The sequence below is a fragment of the Zea mays genome, chromosome 8, assembly GCF_902167145.1.
Source record: "Zea mays cultivar B73 chromosome 8, Zm-B73-REFERENCE-NAM-5.0, whole genome shotgun sequence".
NCBI classification, from domain to species: domain Eukaryota; kingdom Viridiplantae; phylum Streptophyta; class Magnoliopsida; order Poales; family Poaceae; genus Zea; species Zea mays.
The window spans coordinates 125,663,827-125,686,336 of record NC_050103.1 but is presented as its reverse complement, the minus strand read 5'-3'; the positions used below and the strand labels follow the sequence as shown (position 1 = coordinate 125,686,336).

The 22,510-nt window shown below is 44.9% G+C and overlaps 2 protein-coding genes and 1 non-coding gene across 3 annotated transcripts; 2 read left to right on the top strand and 1 right to left on the bottom strand.

Moving 5' to 3' along the window:
- Positions 1 to 203: 203 nt before the first annotated feature.
- Positions 204 to 2,199, top strand: LOC111674462 (uncharacterized). The gene has a single exon (NM_001359429.1). The coding sequence runs from the start codon at positions 633 to 635 to the stop codon at positions 2,079 to 2,081; it is 1,449 nt and encodes a 482-aa protein (NP_001346358.1). The 5' UTR covers positions 204 to 632; the 3' UTR covers positions 2,082 to 2,199.
- A 599-nt stretch (positions 2,200 to 2,798) lies between these two features.
- Positions 2,799 to 2,870, top strand: TRNAD-GUC (transfer RNA aspartic acid (anticodon GUC)). Its single transcript has one exon. It is a non-coding gene; the product is annotated as a tRNA-Asp (tRNA).
- Positions 2,871 to 8,103: 5,233 nt separating this feature from the next.
- LOC100382815 (uncharacterized) lies at positions 8,104 to 18,395 on the bottom strand. Its single transcript, NM_001175515.1, is given in 14 exon segments — positions 8,104 to 8,509; positions 8,601 to 8,657; positions 8,949 to 9,033; positions 9,311 to 9,358; positions 10,163 to 10,276; positions 10,375 to 10,506; positions 13,375 to 13,459; positions 13,577 to 13,656; positions 14,298 to 14,532; positions 14,620 to 14,861; positions 14,948 to 15,031; positions 16,074 to 16,248; positions 17,240 to 17,625; positions 18,273 to 18,395. Coding segments are annotated over 13 exon segments (1,671 nt in total). The 5' UTR covers positions 17,452 to 17,625; positions 18,273 to 18,395; the 3' UTR covers positions 8,104 to 8,387.
- Between the last annotated feature and the right edge of the window lie 4,115 nt (positions 18,396 to 22,510).

The following is a 22,510-nucleotide window of genomic DNA, read 5'->3' as shown; positions in this document are numbered from 1 at the left end:
GCTACTCTTGAAATTATAGAGACCAGACCATCTGTGGGTTCCAACATGGAAAGGAAATGCAGAGAGAAATAATTCCTGGATCCCAGAATAGAACTACATTTCTAGTACAGTCACTAAATGCAACTGTCTGTTGGATTAGCATTGCTCTATTAACAAAGACAAATGGACGACACTAAAGGTGTCAGAGGTGTTTCAAAATACTATGAACATTGAACCCTCCTAGATACCAGCTAATGAAATGCTTGGAAAGTGACCCTCTTGACATCAAAAGTAGTCCCTTTATGTTTTGGTATGCTGGCCATACGTCGCAAAAACCTGCTACACAAACACTGGAATAGTTGTTCGAGCTCGTGTTTTTAATTAATTGCATAATAATAATAATATAGATACATTTGGCTACTGTCCACTACCTGATCATCTTATTTGGCACCAACTACCCTATATTGATAAATATAAATTATCAGCATGCATATAGCTGAAGTTAGTTTCCAAGTTCCAACCAAGAATGCCATTGAACATCACTTGCAAATTCAATACTTTTATTGAGGAGCACAACTTTCTAAGGCTTATAAATAGCCCAAAAAATTCTCCTCTTCTGCTGTATCAGACATTCAGAGTTTCAGACTCACAATATGCACCCTTCCATTCAGATATACGCCGTTGTCCTCTGCATCGTACCCAGCTTCTTCAGCTGCAATGCAGAAGATGCCAGACCACCCCAGACCCAGAGCAGCCTGGTTCTTGGCCTTAGCCATGTCAGATCCCTGTACACCCCATCACTGACACTAGTGAACTCCACAGGATACGACTTCTTGGACATCGTTGAGCCAGTGACAGCATACACAGACGGCTACCTGCTGTCCCTGAACCTCGGCACGCCCCCGCAGGTGTTCCAGGTGTACCTGGACACGGGGAGCGACCTCACCTGGGTTCCCTGTGGCAGCAGCGGCTACCAGTGCACGGAGTGTGGCGGGTCCTCATCCGTGACGCCGCCGCCGACCACGACGTTCCTGCCGTCCGAGTCCTCGTCGAACGCGAGGGACCTCTGCGGGAGCCGCTTCTGCGTGGACGTCCACAGCGCCGACAACAGGTTCGACCCGTGCGCGGCTGCGGGGTGCGCCATCCCGGCCTTCACCGGCGGCCTGTGCCCCAGGCCCTGCCCTCCCTTCTCCTACACGTACGGCGGCGGCGCGCTGGTCCTCGGCTCCCTCTCCAGGGACTCGGTGACGCTGCACGGGAGCAGCGGCGCCGGCGGCCCTCTCCCCGTGGCCTTCCCCGGCCTCTGCTTCGGCTGCGTGGGCAGCTCCGTCAGGGAGCCGATCGGCATCGCCGGGTTCGGCAGGGGCGCCCTGTCCCTGCCGTCCCAGCTCGGGTTCCTGGGCAAGGGCTTCTCGCACTGCTTCCTCGGCTTCCGGTTCGCGCGGAACCCCAACTTCACCAGCCCGCTGGTGATGGGCGACCTCGCGCTGGCGTCGTCGGCGACGGACGGCTTCGTCTTCACCCCGATGCTGACGAGCGCCACGTACCCGAACTTCTACTACGTGGGCCTGGAGGGCGTCGATCTAGGAGGCGGCGGCGGCGGCGCCGTTGCCGCCGCCGCCGCCGCCTCGCCCAGCATGGGCGGCGTCGACGCGCAGGGCAACGGCGGGGTGCTGGTGGACACCGGGACGACGTACACGCACCTCCCGGACCCGTTCTACGCGTCGGTGCTGTCGTCCGTCGGCGCGGCCGCGCCGTACGAGAGGTCCCGCGAGCTGGAGGCGCGGACGGGGTTCGACCTCTGCTTCAGGGTCCCCTGCGCGCGCGCGCCGTGCGCGGACGACGAGCTGCCGGCGCTCAGCCTCCGCCTCCGCGGGGGCGGCAGGCTGGCGCTGCCCAAGCAGAGCAGCTACTACCCGGTGACCGCCATCAGGGACTCCGTGGTGGTGAAGTGCCTGCTGTTCCAGAGGATGGAAGACGGCGACGGCGGGCCGGCGGCGGTGCTGGGGAGCTTCCAGATGCAGAACGTGGAGGTGGTGTACGACCTGGCGGCGGGACGCGTCGGGTTCCGGCCGAGGGACTGCGCGCTCCACGCCGCCTAGTGGTACGTGCGTGCGTGGATGATGCTAGCTGCTGAAAATAAGTTACGTCCCGTCCTTGTCGGTACACGACCGGACGGTGCGTGCAGGCGCTATCTGTTTGGTGGGGTGGATCCGTACGATACGCATGCGGGGTTCGAGCGGGCGAGCATCTCCAAAAGCTCTCCAGAAGTCTCCCCTAAATCTATTTTTTTGGGAAAAACACAAAAACATGTCTCCAACAGTTCTCTAAAAGCGCCCCCAACTTTTTCATAGCCCTTAAAACTCCCTCATTTGTAGCTACAAATGAGGGGTTTTTTGGGCTCCCCAGAAACAAACTGCTGATTTAAGGAATCTGTTGGAGAAAGGATTAAAATTTACCCCCACTTATTATTTAGATGTCCCTTAAAACTGATTTTGAGGAGTCGTTTTATGGAGAGCTCTTGGAGATGCTCTAAGTACCAGCACCGAATACCAAGGCGCGGAAGCAAGTGACGTGCAATGGGGAGTCGTTACGTTACGACCTTTTTCTTTCAGACGCAAATGAAAGGCACTTTAGTTGTCCTTTTTGTTGAACGGAATTCGTGGCAAAGCTCGCGCACGCTTTCATCGGAGTGTTGTTGCCTTCGCTTTTATGTATGAGATGAGATGTGGTCATGTGGATGGCGACCGGGAGGGACTCAGGCCAGGTTTTGTCACTAGAAGTCTGATTATTGTTAGAACACCCAACACAACATTCCAGTCGTTGTAGTATAGTGGTGAGTATTCCCGCCTGTCACGCGGGTGACCCGGGTTCAATCCCCGGCAACGGCGTTAAAGTTTTTTTTGTTGGTCCTTTTGTGGTTTTCTTTCTATGTTTCCTGCATAGAAAAATTCTATGCGGCGGTGCCCGAACGAAGCCGTGCGTGATGAAAGAAAGCCACTAGAAGATGGTTATCGGGGATTACTTTTACTTTAGTGTTCCGTTTATAAATACTAGTTGGTTGCCCGTGCGTTGCAACGGCTTACAACAATACCCACGTAAATTATCCACCAAAAACATCTCAAGATTTTTTAGTGATTGTCTCCGCTCTCCGTATAATATTTTTTTGATTTGGCTAACTGATGTTATTGTTTACTACATCCAATATGTCTTGGTACAACACGGCCAATAAAGTGAGCGATTAGAAGAGAGTTCACAACGACTAACTTAACGAACGGAGGTTATAGAATGATATAATTCCACCATACAGATATCAAATAAGAGAAAGTTTGTGAGCTCAAGTTTCTAAAATAAGTCTCATGAATTCAAACTTATAAGAAAAGAAAGATTAAAATATGGAGTGGTTGCTAAAGTAAGGCATCAATAAAAATTGGATGCACTCCATATAAATTATGCTACTTCGTAGCAATTACTAACGTTTAAAACCAACAAATAACCTTTCATTTTACTGTTAGCGTAACAAATCATTGTTGCTCCATCCAATTCAGCAACCTCAAACACAATGGAGTACATTGCGCCAATGTGGTCTCAGAAACGACCTAATGCTTGCAAGAGCCAAGAACGCGGTGTCGTGCTTAAGCCTTAAGCTGTAGCCTTGGCCCGTAGTGTTGGTCCGGTCCGACACGATTTTATATTTTTATTTTACAAAAAACGTATATACATATATTCAATTTATATTCAATATTAAAAATATTTGAGCATAATGTTCTACTAGTTAGACAACTTCACGTTCAAACATCACCTCCTGCACCGTTTTTTAACATTTTACGCTGATTTAATCAAATGGGCCGACGGACTAACGGGCTGACCTGGCACAGTCAGCAGGTCGACATGATGTGTCTGGGCCAGAGTTGTGGCCCGTGGGCGTCTGGTCCGTGCCGGGTCGCCGTTTGGCCATCTATAGGCGTGCAGCGGATTAATTTGAAATAGCTGTGAGGGGTTATTTGTAAAAATATGACGCATGACGACCGTTGAAACTGGTGCTTTAAGTATAGTATAGATATGACACCGTTAACATTTTAAAAACAACTTTCATCACTCATCTTATTAAAAAAATAATAAGTTATCATTTTTTTTATGATTTATTTTATCACTTAAGGTAATTTGTGCTTAACTTAAATTTTACATTTTTGAATAAATATTTTGAATAAGACGAGATGTCAAAGTTTTCGAAAAAAAATCAACGGTGTCATATATTTGTGAACAGAGGTAGTATATGCTAGTTTACTGTGAAGCATGGTAACATCACTCCTTTCCTCTCTCTAACATTCAAGAGTTGAAAGGTGTCATTTTATATTAGTTCAGAATTATCCGAATCCGAAATTTCGAGTAATGTAAAATCCGTTGTAAGTTTGGATAACGATTCTCCGAACACGAAATTTTAATTATCTGAATTATCCGACCCGTAATTTTCAGGTAACCCAAACTCCATCAGCCGCACACCGTATCCGGTGAGACACTGTCTCGTAATTTTTTTCTTTGTACAGTGGGCGATCCAAAGCGGCACGCCGCACGCAGGTTCATGATCATCCATGTCGTCAATAACCCTGAAAATTCTACAAATTCTACTAGTACTGATTTATAATTTAAATAGAGCATCTGGCTCTATGATTTCAGAGAGAGAAAATGAATGTATCCTTCATCCTTATTTATGTTTTGCGCTGTAACGACGTCTCTAACAAGGTGCCTCAAAAATTAAAATACTACGTCATTTAAAATATTTAGGGCACTAAAAATAAACTAAGCTCCAACAGTTAAATCCTAAATCATGTATTTTAGGAAGTAAATTATATTATAGAAGAAAATATTGACAAGGATATAGAAAACAAGGATGTGACACTAACATGGTGTGTCCTATATTTTTTGATAAAAATTAAGAATTTGACACTGTTGGGGTTGTTTTTATAGGTTGAGTCTTATATTTCAAGATATAGCGCTGATTTAAGGCATTGCTGTAAATAGTCCAGCCCAAACACGCAGAACCATCAACCGAGCCAACACGCCTCAATTTAGTGCCATGAAACCAAAACTGGCCAAAACACCTTTGCTATAGAATTAATGAGTGCTTCCTATCCATTCTAGCATCATTTTGTTCACAGTATGTGTGCTACTTGCCCGTATGCAACCAAGACGCTCTCAAAAATCCTAAGACTGAAATTGAGACCCACTATTGCGGAACCACTTCTCCCAGGGTCCCGAGTCCTTGGGAACTCCCCTACTTCCACGCAAGTGGAGGGCCTGGCTCTAAGTAACAATATATATGGGGCCTTTCAAGTCACATAGACATCGTAAGGCCTATCGCCCTAATCACCCTGTGATCTCTAGGGAAAATATTATAAGTCCAAAGGCACCTTGTGCCAAGAGGCACTAATCTAGAGGAAGGTCCCTAGGACCCCTCCTCTGTGCCTAGACGCACCAGTAAGACACATACCCTAAGACAATTGTTAAAGTCTCTACTTTCTAGAGCCCATTGTGCCCCGAGACACCTATTGCACCCTAGGGTACCTATTGGTACAAGTTTATGGGCTCCTCGTGTCTCGAGGCACATGTTGATGTAAGTCCCAAGTGTCCCTCGCGCTCTAGAGTAATAAAAAGTGCTTAGGTAAACCAGTCCATGAACACTTGAAACACTTAGCCGCTCAGGGTACTCCGTTGGTCTCGAGGCCCAAGTTCCTAACCTTATACTCCAAGGAAGGATGAGAGTCATGCCCCACGAGGCTCAGGGGACCCTCCAAAGAGTTAAGGACTCAGGACGGCTAAGACTAATTGAAAGGGAAATAGGGTTAACTATTTTCTATAATCGATTTTGGTGGTTGACATCCAACATAAACCACATGGACTAACTAGTTTGTCTAGATATCATCTATTACAGGTGCATAAGGTTCAACACAAACCAAGAAAGAATCCAGTTAGGGGACACAATTTATTTGGAGCAAAAAGGACTTGAGTGTACTGATTTTTGGCGCACCGGACACTGTTCGGTGCACCAGGCCAGAGCTGAATCGAAGCTACCACTCTCGGGAATTCTGAGGCGCGCTCCGCTATAATTCACCGGACTGTCTGGTGAGCCAGCGGACAGCACTGTGCACTGTCCGGTGCGCGCCACATCAGCGCAACCGTTAAGGTTCTGAGCAGTTGACCGTTGGAGACGTTTGTCTTCTAGCTGCACCGGACAATCCGGTGCCCTCTGACTTCTGCGCTCTGACTTCTGTCGTGGTACTGTAGCGCATTGTAGCTCTGCATAGTCAACCATTGGCGCGCTGGGAGCAACTGGACTGTCCGGTGAGCCAGCGGAGCAACGGCTCTCTACGCGCCAACGGTCGACTGTGCAGAGCTACAGTGCGCTACAGTACCGCGACAGAAGTCAGAGCGCAAAAGTCAGAGGGCATCGGACTGTCCAGTGCAGCTAGAAGACAAACGTTTCCAACGGTCAACTGCTTAGAACCCTAACAGATGCGCTGACGTGACGTGCACCGGACAGTGCATAGTGGCTGTCCGGTGGCGCACCGGACTGTCCGATGCGCCCATCACCAGCAGCCTTCACCAACGGTTAGGAAGTGGTTGGGGGCTATAAATACCCCCAACCACCACATTCATTGGTATCCAAGTTTTCTGGGGATCACATTCAATACAAGAGCTAGAGCATTCACTCCAAGACACAATTCCAAAGATCAAACCATCTCCAAGTCTCAAATCATCTCAACCACTTAGTGACTTGAGAGAGAGTGAGTTTGTGTTCATTTGCGCTCTTGTTGCTTGGATTGCCTTTCTTCCTTCCTCGCTTCTTTTCTAAGTGCTTGTAAGCGAAGCAAGAGACACCAAGTGTGTGGTGGTCCTTGCGGGGTCTTAGTGACCCGTGAGATTAAGGAAAAGGCTCACTCGGTCTAAGTGACTGTTTGAGAGAGAGGGAAAAGGTTGGAATAGACCCGACCTTTGTGGCCTCCTCAACGGGGACTAGGTTCTTTGGAACCGAACCTCGGTAAAACAAATCACCGTGTCTAATCGCTTTGATTCTCGCTTGATTTGTTTGCCCTCTTTCCTCTCTCTAACACTTCCTTGCTAGTATTAATTTGAGTTTGCTCCCATACGTCATCCACACTCTTTGAGCAACTCCTAGCAAGAGAAACAATCTTTCGGACTTGAATTTAATTCTAACGCTAACCTCGGCCTTTAGTGTGTGTTTAAGTTTGTAAATTTCAGGTTTCGTCTATTCACCCCCCTCTAGACGACTTTCACTAATCCTATCTCACGACAAAAGGATGTGGCGGGCCCACCGGAGGTAGTATGACCTTAGGATGTGGATCCACATCTAAAAAACCTATGGACTATTCTTTGGCAAAATCTTATCAAATAAGTCTTGGATACACCACATTAAATGTGGGATAGATGACAGCACATGCCTTGCTAAGTAGGCTAATACACAACTTAGGCTGCAGGCACTCAAGTGCATGCCGAGTGTACCATGAAATACGATAAAGTACAAAGGCTATATTGGCTATCAATTACATTATGCCAGGTGGCTCAAGACCTAGTGTGAGCATCATAATTGTCCATGGTAGTCACCACGAGAAGAGATGACTACAACCAAACTCGTGTATCATATATGTGATAGATGATATTATGGTCATGCCTTCATCCTAACACGTGCTTAGGAGGGCAGGTGTACCTAATGCCTCTATACAGGCATATACTCATATTTAATATTACTTCCGTTCTTGAATATTTGTTATCCGTTAGTTCACTTTTGCACTAAAGTACGACAAATAAAAAAGAACAACAGAGAGAATACCATATCCAGTTAGGGTGGAAAAATCCTATAGCCGCGATTAGGTTGTATGATGGTACATTTGTGTAATGAAAGGTGCAATGAACTACTGAGAAACATCTCAAGATCTCTAAGGGTCTACGTGGCAAATGCATTCATACAGGTAGCACGGGCGTGAATATGTTCATAGGGATAAATGTGTCAATTGGGCGCTGCAAGTTGTTCAGGTGCCTACGAGCCTTGACTCCAAAGAAACAACTGAGGTCAAAAACATAGCACATGCTTGCCACAGCTTGTCTGCTCCTGGTATGTAGTATACAGTAGTTTTTGCCAATATGGCTGAGAAACATCACTTGGAAGTTAGAACGGTAACACAATATACAGCGAACACTGATGCTCACATCAGATGCCAATGCCATACACTATTTGGCCGGTGATCTTTTTTGTTTTAAACATTTGGCTAAAGAACGCAATGGTTAGGATTTACAAAACTTAGACAGGGAGCATATCAAAAGGCAGCAGAAGATTTTTTTTTTCCCACTTGTTTTACTTTCCTATGCTTTACGTTTTGAACCTCCATATCCTATTTACGTCGAGGTTGGTGTCTTTCTTGTGGAACGCTGGAGTGGGACGAAGGTTGCCCTTCCTTTGGGGGCAACATACCTAAGAAACTTCCTTGAACAGGTTCCTCTTCGTCCATACTCTCTGTTCAGAATGAATGAAAAGTAAGTGGATCGTTCATGCCTTCACGGAGATACAGTAGAAGCGAACTGAATGTAGGATACTGGCTCATTACCAAACAATGTCTTGATGGTTGGTCGCTTTGATTTGGAACTCTTTTTCTTCAACTCCGCTGTTGCACAAAGCACCAAATCATTTTTTTGTCAAACTAAACATATAACAACTAAGGGGGTGTTTGAATGCACTAGAGCTAATAGTTAGTGGGTAAAATTAGTTGAAACATCCAAACACCCTGGCTAATAGTTCAGCTATTAGCTATTTTTGGTAAATTAGTTAATAGTTAGGTAACTATAGCTAGCTAATTCCACTAACAATTTTTAGCCAACTAACTGTTAGTTCTAGTGCACTCAAACACCCTAATAAGTGAAATAGTAGAAGATGAACAGAGTAATGGGGGGCTAACCAATTCCTGCCACTTCATCATCATTTACAATTTCAAAGTTCTTGTACGTATACCCAACAAAGTTTGCATCTTTGGATGGAAGCATCTGTAAAACAGTAATGTTTTTCAATCCATTGACAGCAGTAATAAAATGAAGCTCGAATGTCCAATATGAGTAAAATTCCCAATCAACTTTCTAAATATATGTGCCCTTGTTCAACAGAAAATATCTATGCCCTCCACATCAATATCAATTTTTGAAACACCCATATCAACAGAAAATTTCACTTGAGCATCAGATATGGAATTGTCTTTGACTAGGTACATTACTATGTCCCATACTTCAACTACCCAGAAACCTTCAGTGGAAAACTAATGCATACCTTTCTCCATGGGCCTGACTTGGATGAACTTTGAATTTGAGTTCCAGTCTGCAATAGTGGAAAAGATAATTAAATGTGTGAGCAATATAGCCAATGCATTCATAGTTCAAGTTTCACCAAGTCAACGACAAAAACACTATCATATAAACAACAGAAGAATGGAGTGTTACAATTGAGTGATCCTGAAATTAAGAATATCACTGTTTAAAGCCTGGCTGATATGAAAGAGGAAACGCCACAAGATTTATCCCAGCCCCAGTTTTCGTTAAGTAGCACGTAGCAGATACAATTTGCGATTAGATCGATGATTTCATTTAATTGTACTACTCCCTCAATTCCAAATTATAAGACGTTTTGGCTTTTCTAGATACAATGTTTTTTACTATGTATCTAGACCTAGTGTATATCTAATGTGTATAGCAAAAGCTATGAATCTTAAAATCCAAAATGTTTTAGAATTTGGTAGGGAAGGAGTAGCAGGTAGCACTAACCCAGATAAATTAAACCTACAGTGCAGGGAACCAACACAGACCACCTATTTAGGAGTACAATTTCATAGTTCCAAGCAGAAGGAAAGTCAGATGGTGAATGTTCACCTCTAGAATAAACACTGAAGGGAACCCTTGTGTTTGATTTTACCATATACTAAGCCTGCCCAGAGGTATTGTTCAACAACCAGATGAGCATTAATCGGTACAATAACAAGCAGGAAACAGGATCACAGGCACTACCAGAAGTTCATTCAATATTAATCAGCAACTGCCATGTGGATAACTACCACCCGATCTTATACGGTAGGCAAATGATGCATATAGTTTACCGAAGTAACCAACTGGGAAAGTGGAATATTACCTCCTCAAATTTCTCAAAATTCTGAGTATCCAATTCGCCATTAACTTCTGGTATGAAAGCAGCTTTCATCTGATACAACTTCTCCCACTGAACACCTCTAAACCATGGATGTGCCTAAAGTAAAAAAAATACTATTAAATTAGTTGGGTAATCCGTAATTGGGTATGAGAGTAATGGAAGTGTATGCATTAAACATGTGGATAAGAACGCACTTTTATTTCATGGGCTCCTTTTGTGCCAAGTCTCTGCTCAACATTACACAAAAGCTTGCTGATGAGATCCTTAGCTTCAGGAGAAAGCTTTGCCTCTTCAGGGAATTTCAAGTGACTTCTCCAGTTCACAATCTGCATGAACAAAGAAAAACATAAGTTGAGATGTATTCTAATAAAGCTATAGAAGTATTTTGCTTACTAAAAGTAAGCAAGGCAGCTAGAATATAAAGCCCACATTTATTAAGTAGGCATATTACACGGTAGAGCTCATTCAACCAGCTGAAACAACCAACTCCCAAGTACCAGCCACTAAGGCCCCGTTTGAATCCACCCAGCTAATAGTTAGCTGTTAAAAATTAGTTCGGGTGGATCTATCCCAACACAGCTAATAGATTGCAAGAAGGGCGATTTTGCCCTCCCACCTACCTCTATCCACATGCCCTCCCTATGACAAATAGAAAACAAATAGCATCATAGACAACCACCAATGCATCCAACCAGCACCCTGTTAGAATATAGAAGGATTATCTATTCAGGCTTGCATGCCTTCTTATGTACCGATAGAGATGTATTCTGATTATACATAGAGTTGTAATCGAACAAGACTAGATATAGAATCCTAATCTGCTACCCAACTTGTTAGCAGTTTCTGCCCATATAAATTACATCACGTGGCCTCCTCTGGAGGATATACGCTTCCAATTTGGTGGTTTCTCTCATGGTATCAGAGCCACCTTCTAAACCCTTGCTGCTAGGACTAACCAGAAACCCTATCCCTAGCCGGCAAAAAAAACAATCTTACATGGCGAGTTCTTTAGCTTTCTATGCAGGTTCACAACTTCTGTTGAGAAAAGCAATTGCAGAGGAACTCAACAAGAGCAATTATGCTCTATGAAGGGCGGAAAGTCCTGCCCATCCTACGAGGCGCCTAGCTGCAAGGTTATCTTGATGGCTCATGTGCTACTCTGGCTGAGAATATTGAAGTTTCAACCGGTGACAAGGATGACAAGACGAAGACCAGCCCTGAGTCCACACGGAGGTCAGCAACTGAGTAGCAAGTACTCGGTTTCCTTCTCGCCTCCATGACCAAAGAAGTCATGAGTCACGTCGTGACCTATGAAACACCTCAGAAGGTGTGGACTATCCTTGAGCAGCCATGTGTCACATTCTCGAACAAGAACGGTCAAACACTTGCAACAACTCGGAAAGGTAACATGTCAATTTCTGAGTATATTGCAAAGATGAAGTCACTTGCCGATGAGATGGCATCTGCCAAGACCAAGAAGCAAATTGACGAAGAATAACTAGTCTCATACATCTTGGCCGGACTAAACATCAAGTTCAATCAGGTGGTGTCCGCTCTCTATGCACGAGTTAAATTTGATTCGCGTGGGGGAGCCGCACTCACAGCTTCTCTTTGAAAGAAGGATGGATATGCTGCATGAACAGCCCCAGCTATCGGCCAAAAATGCACAATGTGGACATGTGGTGCTCCTAATCAAGGATGTGGTGGCCATGGGCCGTGGCAGAGGCTTCCAAAACAGCTCTAGAGAAAGGGGATCAGCAGGAAGGCGACCTAACAAACCTCAAGTTCCATGTCAGGTTTGTGATAAGATAGGTCATTCGGCCATGGACTGATAGTACAGATTCGATGAAGATTACGCCTCTAACTCCAAAAGTGTAGCAGCAGCTATCACAGGCAGCTATGGAGTAGACACAAATTGGTACATCAACATTGGATAACGGTGAAAAGGATACTGAGATATTTAAAATACACATTACAGCATGGGCTGCAGATTGTGAAGTCTTCTTCCTTGCTTATAAGTATGGGTGACAATGGGCTCTAAATTTTACACTATAACATTTAAGGATCGGATTAGGATCGGGCTCTATTTCTATTCATTTTTGAACTAAAATTTATTTAGGGCCCTACCATTTTGTGAAGAAGAATTTGGATTGTGATCCATTACCACCCCTACTTATAAGTGCATTTTCTGATTTACATTGGCCTGATGATGCAGATGATAGGCACTCTACAGGAGAATTTGCGGTGTTTCTTGGTAACAATGTCTAGGTCGAGCACTGAAGCTGAGTATAAAGCTCTAGCGAATGCCACTGCACAATTGATGTGGGTTCAAATTTCAATCCCTTACAAAAATTGAAAGTTCCTAGTCCCCCAACAGCGAGAATTTGATGTGATAATATTGGAACTACATATCTCACGTCAAATCCAGTCGGTCGAGTAAAACGCTAAAACATGTTGAAATTGATTTTCATTTTGTGCATGAAAGGGTAGCTAGAAAGCTACTGGATGTAAGATTAATATCCATAGATTATTAGATTGCGGATGGGTTCACCGAGGCACTTACTACTAAGAACATGGAGCAATTTAGAAACAACCTTAACTTGTACAATATGATTGAGGGGGCTGTTAGAGTATAGAAGGATTAATTATTCGAGCCTGCATGCCTTCTCCTGTACAGATAGAGCTGTATCTAACTATAGATAGAGCTGTAACCGAACAGGACTAGATATAAAATCCTGATTGGTTACCACTAATGTAACTGAGTTGGACTCCAACTTGTTGGCAGATTCTGTCCATATAAATATACATCATGTGGCCTCCTCCAGAGGATTTACACTTAGCCAATTTGGTGGTTTCCTCTCACACCCCACTAATATTACAAAGTGCAAACAATTAACTAGTGGATCTAAACAGGGCCTAAACAGTTAGGGTTATAGGCGAGTTATTTTTTCTCGGACGCGCAGGAGAACTGTGCATCAATACATTAAGAAAAATAGAAGGCCCAGACAGGCCAATACAAATCGCCAAAGACGGCGCAAAAAAATAAAAACACCCTCACACCTAACTAGAGGCTACTATGGCCAGATTCCACGCAGCCCTGCTAATGGATTTGACACAATGATGTTCATGAAGTTTGCATAGGATGACAATGAATATAGAATAGTATGGCTCAAGCATATGTGGATATCACATACCTTTCTGCAAGTAGACATTGGATCCTCTGAATAAAATGGAGGGTAACCAACAAGCATTTCATACATGATAGCACCAAGGGACCACCTAAAGAAGAAAAAGAAGTGATATCAAGCATCCATCAAGATACAAAAGGCACAGGGGGTGATAGAATCACTAATTCTAATAGTTACAGATACAAATTTACAAGATAAGAAACTTAACCAGTCACACTCCATTCCATATCCCTTCTTCAGTAGAACTTCTGGAGCAATATAATCAGGTGTGCCGACTGTTGAGTATGCCTGTGCCCCAGAATTGCAATTAAACATGTCAACTGCGCTCAAGTGTACACTCAGCATGGCAAGAAGGAACCTTATGGAAAAGGGAAGGAAACTTGCTAGATATAGGAGTGGCCAAGTGTACACTCAAGTGATTGCATGATTCACACTAGAAAAATTAAACCCTAGAAAATATTATTTGGGTTCCTTTACAATAGAAATAGTGACGTTGTAACTGACTTTGTTAGTTTGATGCAACTTCATTCGAATTATAGTGCCCCACCCATTAGCCATTGACTCCAGAGTATTCCATGCAACTTGGTTCAACATGGTAAAGACAGGTTTATGTCAACAGAACAATACTACATCCTTAGAACTGGGAACCATCTTCTGTCCTTTAGAAGTTCAATATGATTGATTCAGAGACATGAGACCAACTACAAACATCATCTATGGAAACAAGGTTCACAACTTACAAACTTTAAGGAGCTATATAACTTTTTTATGATTTTATCGTGCCAAATAGGTTATAGGAGGCACAAAAAATGGATATAATGCAGAAGGAGAAAAGTGAGTTAAGACATTCAAACAAAAGCCACCAGAAAATTGGTAATGTTGTTCCCAAGGCATCGATAAGTTAACCCATCTTTGAATACACTACTTACCAACATTCTGCGGTTCTTTTGCCAGTGTGACAATTGCTCCTGCTGTGTACGCCTCGGTGCAGAAGGGTTGCTTAACCAAGTGGTATCAGGCAAAGGCTTGGTAACTTTTCCAGATGTATAATCTGGTTCATTCAAATTTGGAAAATTACTGCTGTCCAAAGGTTTACACAAACCGAAGTCAGAAAGCTTCAGGTGACCACTGCGATCTAATAGAAGATTATCTGGTTTGATATCCCTGACAACAAGAACATAGAGATACATCATTTAAATTATAGAATAATCTGTTTTTTTAGATTAAGAACCAGAGACACTAGTATGGTACCGATGAATATAGTTGTGCTTGTGAATAGACTCAATGGCAAGCACAGTTTCTGCAATATAAAATCTAGCTTCATCTTCTGTTAGTATGTCCTTGCGCATAAGTAAAGTCATCATGTCCCCGCCAGGAAGGTATTCCATGATGAGATATAAGAACTCTTCGTCTTGGAAAGAATAATAGAGCTTAACTATGTAAGCACTATCAACTTCAGCAAGAAGGTTCCTTTCAGCTTTGACATGTTCTACCTGAAATACATGTACACATGTCAGAGGATAACATGCAAAACAGAAATAGAGAATGTAAAACAATGCAGAAAAAACATAAATGGTACCTGGCCCCTACGAAGCATTTCAGATTTCTTGAGTTTTTTCATTGCGTAAACATTCTTAGATGTCTTCTCTCTACAAAGACGCACCTGCACAGTTAGAGTCATAAGTAACACAGTGGAAAGAATGGCGCAACACATAAAGAAAGGAAACGATTAAGACTGAACAGAAGCAGAAGACAACAGAAGAATCGGTTAAACCAGTTTTTAATAAGAGGTATTCAAAACTACATGAGTCAACTGCACCAATGACGATTCGCTATCTAATTCTCCTCTTGTAAAGAAAGAAATGTAAAAAAAAATGTAACAAAACAGTGTTCATCCCAATACTAACTAAATATAAGTACAAAATAAATAGCAACAAGCAGATAGCAAAGATGCTACAAATTAACTCAAAGCCCGCAATGGATATAAGGACAAACGGGCTATTTTTCATAGGTATATTACGAAAATCAAGGACTAGGCCCCTTCTCATAAATAGTTAACTGCCTGCAAGCCACAGTAAAATGGTCCAATCCACCAAAGTTACCTTAATAATGGAGAAGCCACATGAAAACAATGGTGGAAAAAAAACACCAGTGTGTTATAATATTTGCATATGTGAATGCAACAAATAGAAACTCATCACAAGCATGCATCAAGGGACCACATGACGATTGAATACCATCAATTTGGGAGACTAAATATATGGGGCCATAAAGGTCCAAAGCAAATACCAAATAACTCCAAAAGTGCCAGAAATATGTCAGCAGAACAAGGACCAAAAGGTCACTCTAATACTCTATCCCAGTTTTCTTACAAGCAGAAGAGTTGCATTTATAGAGTTGTACTAAAATACAAGATGCAGCAAGGCACACGTAATTCCAACTTCCAACTAGATGAGATATCCACATTTATTTAGTGAACAGGATTGTACAAGAAATATTGTCAAGTGAACATGTGGTGCATGTGTAGAACTTTTATATGTTTTCTATGTAAGCAGAGGTTTCTCCTTAAAAAGAAAACACATGTGCAGAACAACCGCTGATGGGATAGAATTCAGAAGAAACAGAAATAATGTCAATATGTCATGTATGTCATTGAACTAGTTTGCACAAACTTTTAAAAGAATGGAAACTGAAATGAACTGTACCTCTCCAAATGCACCTCTCCCAATAATAGTCAGAAGTTCAAAATCTTCAACTCCCATCTTGTGTCTCTGCAAGCGCATATATTCAGTCTCTTTTTTCTCCAAATGCTTAAGAATATTATTTTGCTCTTCTACAGGAACTTCGGCATCTTGTAATTTTCTCTCCAACATCCAGCGCCTAGAAGTAAGCCGACATATTATAAAAGTAAGATCACAAGTTCCTATAGCTGGAATCCAGCAAGTAGATTGGTTGACGAGAAAAATAAGGGCGTGTTTGGATCGCTGCCGCAAACACCACGCCGCGCCACACGCCGCGCGCCGCAGTTGTGGCGGCCGAATCGGCCGCCGCACCTTAGGCGGGGTGTGGCGCTCGGCGTCAGCCTCCAAACAGGCCCTAAGTCTTGACATTTGATAATGATTGCAAGTATAAGTTTTAGGGGGTGTTAGCTGCAGTGTGGAGCTGTAATTTATAATATCAATTTAAATAGTTTTAAAAATATTTTTAATCTAAATAATAAACGAAATGACTTATCTAAATGTCTTCTAAAGGCTTACAGCTCCAGCTCCACAATTTTCTAGAGTACCTAATGACTTGTCCAACAAAATTTTCTGGAGCTAGAGCTATGCCAAACAGGGCCTTAATTGTTTAGGTTTTGAAACGAGTATGGCGAACATCATTTAGAATGAGTATGTAAGTTTACTTGAACGAGTCGATCCTACAAAAATTCCATAAATCATATTTGGCGTTGAGTTCATAGCTTTGCTAGATCATTGTGTATCACTATTCACTACAGAGCTACAGCTTAATTTAATTCACGAAAAAGAGCTACGACTTAATACGGTACTGAAGCTACCTAACTTGAGTTAACTCAGTAACGGAGCTTTCTATTCTGGGCACAACAATGGTGCCCACACACTTGTAAGGACTTAATCTTAATCATCCGTGTGGCTGCACCTGTGTCTGTCATTCCCGTCCAAACATGCATGGCATGTGTGTGGTTGGGCATCCTGCTCGATAACAGCAAGATGGGGACCTTCATTTCTTTCAATTCAACACTTAATTGATAATTTAGGATTTTGCTGCTTGCATGTAAAACTCTGATGGATGCTTAATATATAACCGAAGCAGGCAGAGGTAAAAATAAGTTTATGTCCACTGAACTGCCTACCTCTCTTTCCTATCTTGCAGGGACTTCATCTGGGTCTTGTAGTGATTCTCAATGTACTGTTTTGCGGCGGCGACCCTCTGTTTCGTCGCACTAGAAGGGGCATCATCAGTTGGGGGCTTTCCTGGATCCTTTCCATGGCTGGCAGACACAGCTGGACTCTTCGATTTGTCCCTCGGCTGGAACTTCTGGAACCAACTTCTCGCAGAATCCATCTCCACTCACAATGACATCATCTCTGGAACCAGGCAAGCCTCTTATGGTGACCAAAGCAGCAGGAACGGGACAGATGTTGAAAAGGTCAAGCGACTCAATCCACCCCCAATTGGATCAGGTACCCAAATCAACAACTCTCCGTGGAACCCGATGCCGGGGACGACACCCTCTATCTGAAACAAATAAAATAATCCGCGATCAGAGTCGTTAGACCAAGTTGTGACACGCACGGCACGACTAGATGGAACTGAAAATGTCAGCGGAACAGTTCTGGCTATAATAATTCGACACACATGTAAAGCTACTCCAGTTTTCAGAATCCGACGACCCCGAACTCGAATTATCCATCAAAAGGAGTAGCAAAAGCACTGGTTCCAAACCAGGAGGAAAGAAGAAAAAGATCTCAGCTCCAAACATGAACGCCCCACAAAAAAGTAGTCCAACAACTTCATTTCCACGCCCGGAGCCGCGAAGTTCAGTCCGGGAATCGCATTGCCGTGGCCCGTGGCGCGACACCCTAAAAAATGCTGCCTAAAAGCAGCAGCAAAACCCATCGACTGACCGAAAACCAACCCGCTCAGGCGACTCCCTGAGAAGTGAGACCAGAACCAGAGCCACGCAGGGCGGAGCTGCAATTCACCACGGAGACCCTCCGCGGCAGCACGACCCCCGCAGCTCCGAGCACGGCCCCGACCCAAACCGCAGACGCGAACAGCAGGCAGGGGGGAATCCCGAGCCGGCAACCGAGTGTCAAATCGGGCGTGTGCAGGAGCGGAGCCCCAGCGCGGATCAGCGGGGGAGGGGGGCGGGCGGAGCTCACCTCGGCAGCAGCGCGGCGGCGGGGCACGCGGAGCGGATCTCGCGCGAGGCGGCGCCGATTGGAGCAAAAGCGGGGGGTGGGGGGCACTCGCGACCCGCTTTTCCTTTTCCTCTCCCTTCCTTCCCTGCTCTCCGCTTGCCCCCTGGCCCCGGGTTGGTTGTCTTTTCGTGGGCAAGGCAAACCGTGTGAAGAGTGTGTGAGAGGAGTACGAGAGAGAGAGACGTGGGTGACCCTGTCCGACTGCAGGAGAGGCGACGGGAGGCGGCCGAGCGGGGGAGAGCCGGGAGCCTGTGCCCTGTGGGCTGTGGGTGTGGCCTGTGGGAGGAGAGTAGTAGCTTCTCTAGGCTTTGACTCTCGCCGCACGAAACTTCCTGCATGTTTCCTTCTCTGGCTCGGCTTCTGTATGTATTCCAAGAAGTTTTTATATCGAATATTTAAATAATAATTACAAATATTTAAATGATAATAATAAGAGTTAAATATATTGTAATTAAAACTAATTTAACAAATCGAGACTAAAAGACAATAAAATTGTATTAAACCTATATTTAACACTCATAATTGTTATTTAAGTACTAGGTAATATCTCAATAACTTATATATGCACATATGTGTTATATAGTTATGAGATAAAAGATGACATATACGAGCTGTCCGAGATGACATCGAAAAGAAACTCGGGCCTGTGACGCACGGGCACTCACCTAGTGTATTATATAAGATAGGTCAGTGTTGACACCTTTTTCGGGCGCCAAACACTGCGTGAGAACCGGTGGTGGTGCCCTCTGCAGAGGCGCGGACGGTCCGCGACCAGGGGTCGGACGGTCCGCGACCTGGTACAGGGGCTGGCGTTCCCTGTCTGACGGTCGGACGGTCCGCGACTACAGGGCAGACGGTCCGCGCGTGCGCAGGGGCGGCGAAGGTCGCCGGCGGCGCCTGGATCTCGCTCCCGGGAGGGACCCCGTCGGGGAGGAGAGATCCTAGGGGTTGTCTAGGCTCGGGTAGGCCGACCTAGACTCCTCTAATCGACGTAGAGCCGAAGAGAAGTGGAGAAATTGGGGATTGGAATACTAAACTAGGGCTAAACTAGAACTACTCCTAATGCGTAAGGTAAAAACGAGAGATAGATTTGATTTGATCGATTGTTGGGGGTTCAATCGGTCGTAGCCCTTCATCTATATAAAGGGGAAGGTCTTGATCCGCTTCGAACTGATTTCCGAGTCAATCCCACGCTTTTAGGTAACAAATCCCGCGAGAAACTAGGAACCCTAACTGTCTCTGCGCAGGCGCGGACCGTCCGCGCCGCCACCGCGGACAGTCCGGACCGCGGACCGTTCGGCCTTCGGGCCGGACCATCCGCGTGACTCTTTTTGATCTCCAACATATGCCCCCTGCCTTTTGGTGAAGGTTGACGAACCAAAAGCATATGAACTAAACCTAATGTAATTCACCGGCTTTTCAAAATGGAGATCATTCAATAAAGCACCAATGTATAAAGGCCGTTTTGGATTGTATCTTTCTCGGCCATGACCATTTGATCAATGGATCAAAATGAATAGAATGGAGGTGCCCCAAGCCCGAATAGACAAAGGGACTATAAATGTACCATGGATTCGTCGTCGTGCCATTCCACATTTGAGTAAGACAATATACCAACGATGAATAAACAGGTGGGAAGTACCCTGGTCTCATAGGATGAACAGGCGATGCTTGTCGCGTCGCCTTTTGGACCGTTTTGTTCGGTCGTTTCGTTTTAGCAGGTGACCGGGGTTTCTTCATTGACCGATCACGTGGAACAGTCTTTTTGCTAGCATTTTTGGAGAGCAACTGATCAAAACTAGAGTCGGCTTTGATCAGCCGACTATATGTGATTCGCCCTTGCGTCTCTTTCCTTGCTCCGTGTAGAGGCTGACGCCTTCGGTCATAGGTGGACTGTCCAGCTGGGTTAGCCGGACCGTTTGTCTGATCATCGAACCGTCCGCACGTAGGTGTCGGACCATCTGTGATGCTCGAGCCATGCTGATGTGTTTGGTTCATTAATTGTGCCTGCCCCCCGGCGCCTTTGGACTTTTTAGCCTTCTCGTCCGAAGCCTTTAGAGCAGTGTCCTTTTGCGATATAATTGACATGCGAGGATCGCCAATGACGATGTCCTTGCCTTTGCCTTTATCGGCCATTTCGGGCTGAACCAAGACTTTTTTGCATGTGAGTTCTATTGTATTAACAGGAAAAGGTTGTGTGTCTACTTGCATCTCCTGAAAAGTCAATCGGCCCTCATTTATGGCCGATTGTATCTGTCGACGAAAAACATTACAATCATTGGTGGCATGAGAAAAAGAATTATGCCACTTACAATAAGCACGCCTTTTTAATTCATCAGGAGGAGGAATAATATGAGTTAATTTAATGTTGCCATTTTTTAGTAACTCGTCAAATATTTTATCGCATTTGGCAACATTAAAAGTAAACTTAACTTCTTCTTGTCGATTCTTTCGAATCGACTGTAAAGCAGAACATGCTGAAGGCTTAGCCTGTCCTGGCCAAACCAGTTCAGCGGTGTATACATCCGTGGATTCATCGTCTGAATTATCGTATCCCACTAGATGCATCTTATGGCTAGCCGATTTTGATGTTTCCTTACTTCGGCTTTCACAGGTCATAGCCCGCTGGTGCAAGTGCACTAGCGAAAAGAATTGGGTGTCATCTAATTTTTCTTTTAAGTAAGGTCGCAACCCATTGAAAGCTAGCCCTGTTAGTTGTTTTTCTGCGACATGGATCTGAAAGCATCGGTTTCTAGTGTCCCGGAACCTATGAATATAGTCATTAACCGATTCTTCAGGCCCCTGTCGGACTGAGGCTAAGTCAGCCAATTCTAATTCATGTTCTCCTGAGAATAAGTGTTCATGAAATTTCTGCTCTAATTCTTCCCAAGAGTTAATAGAGTTTGGTGGCAAGGCTGCGTACCATGCGAATGCAGTATCAGTAAGGGACAACGAGAATAAACGAACACGGTAGGCTTCCCCATCAGCCAATTCTCCCAAGTGTGCTATGAATTGACTTATATGTTCGTGTGTGCTTTTCCCACCTTCACCGGAAAATTTAGAAAAGTCTGGTATTCTAGTTCCCTGTGGATACGGCACGGTGTCGAATCGGTGGCTATAAGGCTTCCGATACGATTGCCCTGTACCTGACAGACTAACACCGAGTTTGTCCCTGAACACCCCCAGCTACTTTGTCTCTGATCCTCTCTGCCATGTCTGGCGACCATCCATTGAGTTTGTGGGTGGAAATCTCAGGTTGCCTGACATCACCCTGTCGGCTTTCCTCCCAGGGATGTTTGAGGTGTGTGTTAGGTGTCCTATTAATGTCACCAGCTCCTGCCCTATACCTCTCAGGCTCTCTTGTGGCTGAATAGTATTCAACCCTATGTCCATGAGGTGGTATGGTATGGTTATAATGTGTTGTTGGTGGGGCACCATAATGTTGCTGCGATGAATGTGGAAGCTGTGCATATTGCGCAGCTCTCGGCTCTGCGTACGCATATCCGTACGGCCCGGCGTAAGAGACCGGATTGTCCGCGACTTGGCCAAACGGTCTGAAGGTATATCCGGAATGTCCAGCCGTATAAGGTACTACGTGGGTAGTCTCGTACCCAGACCGTTTGTCGTAATGAACTGGACGGTCCGCGATCGGTCCGAATGGTCCAGGGCTGTATCCGAACGGATCAGTCATATATGGCGCGACTTGGGCAGTCTGCACGTGAACTTGTGTAGAGTCAGATGGTCCGGCGTAATACGTCGGCCGGTTCATGCCATATCTGGACGGTCCGACGTAAGATGGCGGACGGTCCGACGTAAGATGGCGGACGGTCCGCAACATATCCGGACGGTCCGGCGTGATGCACCAGACGGTCTGTGATGGGGCCGAATTGTTCGGGGTTGTACCCTGATGGTCCGGCCATGTACGGTGCGACCTGAGTGTTTTGTGTGTGGGTCTGCATCGGGTCGGACGGTCCGGCGAAACACGTCGGACGGTCCGTGGTATAACCGGACCGTCTAAGATGATGCTCGGACGGTCCGGTCGCGTCCAGTACCTGCCGCGTGCCTAGTGGTTGCGGTTGTGATGGTGACACAAAAGCGTGCATCGGCATACCATATGATGGCTGGGTCAAGGGTGACCCATTTATAGCCGATGTGTTTGACGCGGGTGGTTCTGTATTAGACTCTCGCGATGGAAAGCT